The sequence below is a fragment of the Cibotium barometz genome, chromosome 12 (assembly GCF_041138505.1).
Source record: "Cibotium barometz isolate CiBa-2024 chromosome 12, ASM4113850v1, whole genome shotgun sequence".
Lineage (NCBI taxonomy): Eukaryota > Viridiplantae > Streptophyta > Polypodiopsida > Cyatheales > Cibotiaceae > Cibotium > Cibotium barometz.
Window position 1 is genome coordinate 53,307,178 of NC_141057.1, and position 4,630 is coordinate 53,311,807.

The window sequence follows — 4,630 nt, forward strand, 5'->3', positions numbered from 1 at the left end:
GAGAACTTTTAGGGGGCTTGTCGACGGACTTGAAGGCCCCATGCCACTACCTATTATAGTTTTGCAATAGGCAGGTGTAGGTCCACCTTCAATTTTTGAAAAGATAACAAGTTGAAGGTGAAAAACCTTTGAGTTTTGTTATAAATACACTCATTTTCATCTTTACTTATACCAAATTACTTTGAACTCTTACCAAGAAGGTATTGTATAACATAAACAAAAGAACTTTTTTTTTAGCACTTGGTAGATACTAAACTTGTGTTGTTGCAAAGTTATGAGTTGTTGGAAGTTGGAACTCGATAACTTGTTGGAAGTGTGAGGAGAAAACCTGATTGTAGTGTAATTACAACTTTTAATCTTGGAAAATATCTTTGGGGATAGAATTTACAGGTCTCAAAACTAGCAAAAGTTGAGAGGTTGCAAAGAAAAACCTTCAAAGTAACATCGGGTGCTTGTTCTAGTGGTTGATGGGGGTGGCTTGTACCTTGGAGGTACCAAGTTTAATCCTCGGCTGGACAACCGATAGTTACCTTGCCCTCGCTATGAGGGGTCCTCATGGAGTACTTTGCTCCCTTGTAGTAGTAGTCTCCAAATTGAAAAAAGAAAAACCTTCAAAGTTTGAGATTTTCTTTTTGTGACCTTCAAATTTTGAGATTTTCTTTTATGACACTTTAATAAATTTGAGACCAAGGTTTTCCACTATTTTATGAAGCACGTTTTTTTCAGATTGCTGGTAAGGAAGTCGTAGATATTTTGTGGGTTTCTTTTAAACACCACGTGAAATGACGAAAAGATCCAGTGGGACTTTTTCCCAAAAGATCAATATAGGAAAGTGCCTTGAGAGACCAATAAAGACTGAAAAAATCGACAAAAAAGTATTCCTAAAAAATGGAAGCATATATTTCCCCGGCGACGCGTGATGCTTAGAATATTCACTCCACTAGAGGGGACAAGGCTTGGAATATTCTTGGAAATTGGGAGAATCAAACAGAACCTTGGTTATGTCCGTTTTAGATCCCATAGCTGCTCACTAATGCAAGCTTGATTACTGTTAGAAAGGGCCATACTTATTATTCGAAGCCTGATTAGGCACAAATTTAATGCTGTATGAACGTTCAGACTTCAGTTAGATCAGCCTGTTTCTCACACTGATTCAAAGCTCACTTGATCTCAGCATGGTCTTGAATTTACGGCTCGCATTAATCAAATAAGCTTCCCCAAGTCGCACGCATTTCATCCGAGTTTAGGCCCAAATTTCCACAAATTTAATCCATGGAAGCAAGGCCTCTATGGATCTCCACATATTGTTCATCAATTCATCAATGTAGATTCATCAATTCAATCACAAAAGCTGATCCAATCTCACTCAATGAAGCTGGATTAATGTATGCTTAAAAGGGCATTATGAGGCAAAGCAAATATTAATGCTACAAGTTCTTCAAGGATCTCCGGATTTGCTCCAGAGTTAGGAAGAGCACAATGGTGAAGGGACCTTGCCTTGAAAGGGTGGGGAGGAAGCCCTTGTAGAGGGCCAATCCCCCTTCTTGCTTGACAGTTTTTACTGCACAATCCAGGGGGCTAGTGTAAGGGCGGGCGCAACCGGGCTCGATCTTCATGTTCATGATCCGGGTTCTCACCACATCAATGGGGGTGGATGCCACAGATGCTACGACTCCTGCAAAGAAGCTTGCCACAATGCAGAGGACCACCCCATTGGTTAAGAGCCCACTTCTTATGAAGCTCTCTTTGATTTGATCATATGCTGCAAGTTGGCATGCAGTCACCACCATGGCCCTCTGCACAGTTAGAGACGAGCCTGTCCATAGGGATTGTAGCCCCTCTTGCTTCACCATCGTCGCCAATGCATCCACCACACTCGTGTAATTCCTCCTTTGGCTGGGAGGGAGAAGCCCATCTGCCTGCACAAATCAAAGCCCCATGGCAATCATAATCATCATCATTAAGAGATGGGTATACAGAGATGGGTATACATGCCTGCAGTCTGCCTGACCATGGCAGGGCTACCCACTACATTGGCAATCTCATATCAAACCCTAATAATAATCATAATCATTAAGAGATGGAGAAAGATGGGTATACATGCCTGCATTCTGACCATGGCCACATCCGCGGGGTTACCCACGACAGCGCCGATGCCGCCGGCGATTAGGCCAGCGGAAACCTTCTTGAAGATAGGCAAGCCACCTTTGATGGTGGGCTCTCGCCACTGATGCTTGAGGAGCTCATAGAGGCCCATTCTTGTGGTGGAGTAGAGGGTTTGCCGTAGAATGGTGGCGGAGAGGCCAGAGAAGAGGCCCTGCAGGCCCTCTGTCTGCACAAGCCTCAGGCCAATGGAAAGTGGCCCACTACTACTACAAGAAGTAGTAGAATTGGCTGCTAAGGCTAAGAAAGCTGTTGTTGCTGCCGCCTCCCCTTCCAGCTGCATCCTCACCTTTATCAGATCAAAGGGGTGGGTTGAGCAGCCCGCCACTATGGAGGCCAACCCCCCTTCCACAAAGCCCCGGAAGGTCATCTTGCTAATCCACACTGCAGGGAAATGGCTTCCTGGCTACGGAGATGGAGATGGAGACAGCTTTCGAAGATGCTTCTCTCTTGAGTTCTAACGAGAGACTGCAAGGCCAGGAAGATTGCAACGCTCCCCTTTTTTATAATAATATAGTTCGAATCCTTTCAAATCATATCCCGATTCCAATGTCCCCCGCCCAAACGCCGCCCAAATCCCAGTCCAGTGTGGCACGGAGACACAAGGTCCATGCAAAGTGATAGCATACCCTCCCTCTCATTTATTTAAAAAAAAAAGGCAATATTAATGCTCAGTTCACACCTGCCTCGTGAATGGCCTAATGTGGCAGAACATCATTGTCCAAAATGGGCTTCTAGAAGAATCACATGTGCATAAAGGGCACCCCATGTGAAGTGCTAGCGGTTTCTGAAAGCTCAACGACACAAACAATTGACATAGCCTAGTAATTTTGCTGACATGCTGCCAATTGGTCCTGAGGCTCCATTCGTTGCTTTTGAGTGTAAGAACTTTATTGGTCCTCCTCCATTCGTTGCTTTGAGTGTAAGAACTTTTTGGTTTTCCTATCATTTGAAAAGAGTGTGCGACACCTCAACCTTGTTGTCCTCCTTCATCGAAGGGCGACTCGGAAAGAAGGCTTTGTGAACCCACCCTTGGACTCTAGACCAAGATTACTTTTAATTAAATCCATCTCCAAATACTATGGCTCACTTGAATGTTTCCCAAGTTTGTAAGAAAGCTGTGGTAGAATCCCTTATTAGTTTTTTATCTAACTAAAACAAAGTATTTTAAACCGTAAACTTTAGCAACAATTCTTGGACTTCAGCAACATTTAAAAATGCTACTAATAACATCATTTTTTAAAATAAAAAAGCAAAGCTAAAAGCCTTGAAATAGAGACTCTCTCTCTCTCTCTCTCTCTCTCTCTCTCTCTCTCTCTCTCTCTCTCTCTCTCTCTCTCTCTCTCTCTCTCCCCCCCCCCCGCCCTTGCAAACCAGTTAACCTATGTCACAAGAAATTTATCTTCTTCTTTATGAAAATATCAGCATCCATAAAAAGTTTCTTTAGATTTTTCCTTTTTATTATCTAGTAGTTTCTATGAAAGTTGGAGGTTCCATTCCCAAGCTATGGATTTTTTAAATAAAAAGCTGCCATCATGTGTGTGTGTGTGTGTGCGCACACGCATGTGCAGGCACGCGTGTGCTTTTCTTGTTTAAAGCCTTGAAATATGCTCTCTCTCTCTCTCTCTCTCTCTCTCTCTCTCTCTCTCTCTCTCTCTCTCTCTCTCTCTCTCTCTCTCTCTCTCACACACACACACACACACACACACACACACACACACACACACACCAGTTAACCTACCTCATGAGAAACTTGTGTTTCTCTTTTCAAAATATCCACATCTATAAGAATTTTCTTTATATTTCTCCTTTTTATTATCAAGTGATTTTATGAAAGTTGGAGCTTCCTTTCCCAACCTATGGATTTTGTGAAGGAAATGAACCATTGTGCTAGTTTGTTAGAGTTGGGGTTCCTGATATCAAGCTATCTTAAACACTTTTGCCACCTTGTCATAACATAAAATATCATGATCAAGGGTACATGGAGATAAGGTTGAACATCTTGCTAGGGTTTATATATATATAGAGCCAAGCCACCTAGCCTACTAACTCACAAAAAGCTATGTACATGTGGCATGCTATGGGGAGCTCTAAGCAAAAGGCTACTTTATCGATCACCCATTTACAAAAAATGGGTACTACATCCCTCCAAAAAGATTATGATCCATGCCTTTATATCTCAAAAATTACATGTGACAAATATCCTTCCTTTATCTTTATCCCACCCCTCCACGCTCCATTGATATTTTCCACCATCACTTTAGAGCATCGCACTATCAAATCACATACAAGGTCCAAAATTCAAATCAACTTCACACCCTTCATTTGCTTTTCATATCAAAAGTTTCCTGTAATTCACATATTAAAAACTCACACAACATCAGAGATGTAAATGTAGAGTTTAAGAATCTCATACTTTTAGCACGTACATTGTAAGAAAACACAATATTGGAAGCAAGCTCTTCTC

The 4,630-nt window shown here is 42.1% G+C and overlaps 1 protein-coding gene across 1 annotated transcript; it reads right to left on the reverse strand.

Annotated features, from left to right (window-relative positions):
• Window positions 1-1,362: 1,362 nt before the first annotated feature.
• On the reverse strand, window positions 1,363-2,650 carry LOC147633578 (mitochondrial uncoupling protein 5-like). Its single transcript, XM_086806695.1, has 2 exons — window positions 2,101-2,650; window positions 1,363-1,915 (listed from the first exon to the last, which is right to left on the reverse strand). Exons 1-2 carry the CDS (start codon window positions 2,531-2,533, stop codon window positions 1,428-1,430), a joined length of 921 nt encoding a protein of 306 aa, XP_086662821.1. The 5' UTR covers window positions 2,534-2,650; the 3' UTR covers window positions 1,363-1,427.
• Window positions 2,651-4,630: the final 1,980 nt, after the last annotated feature.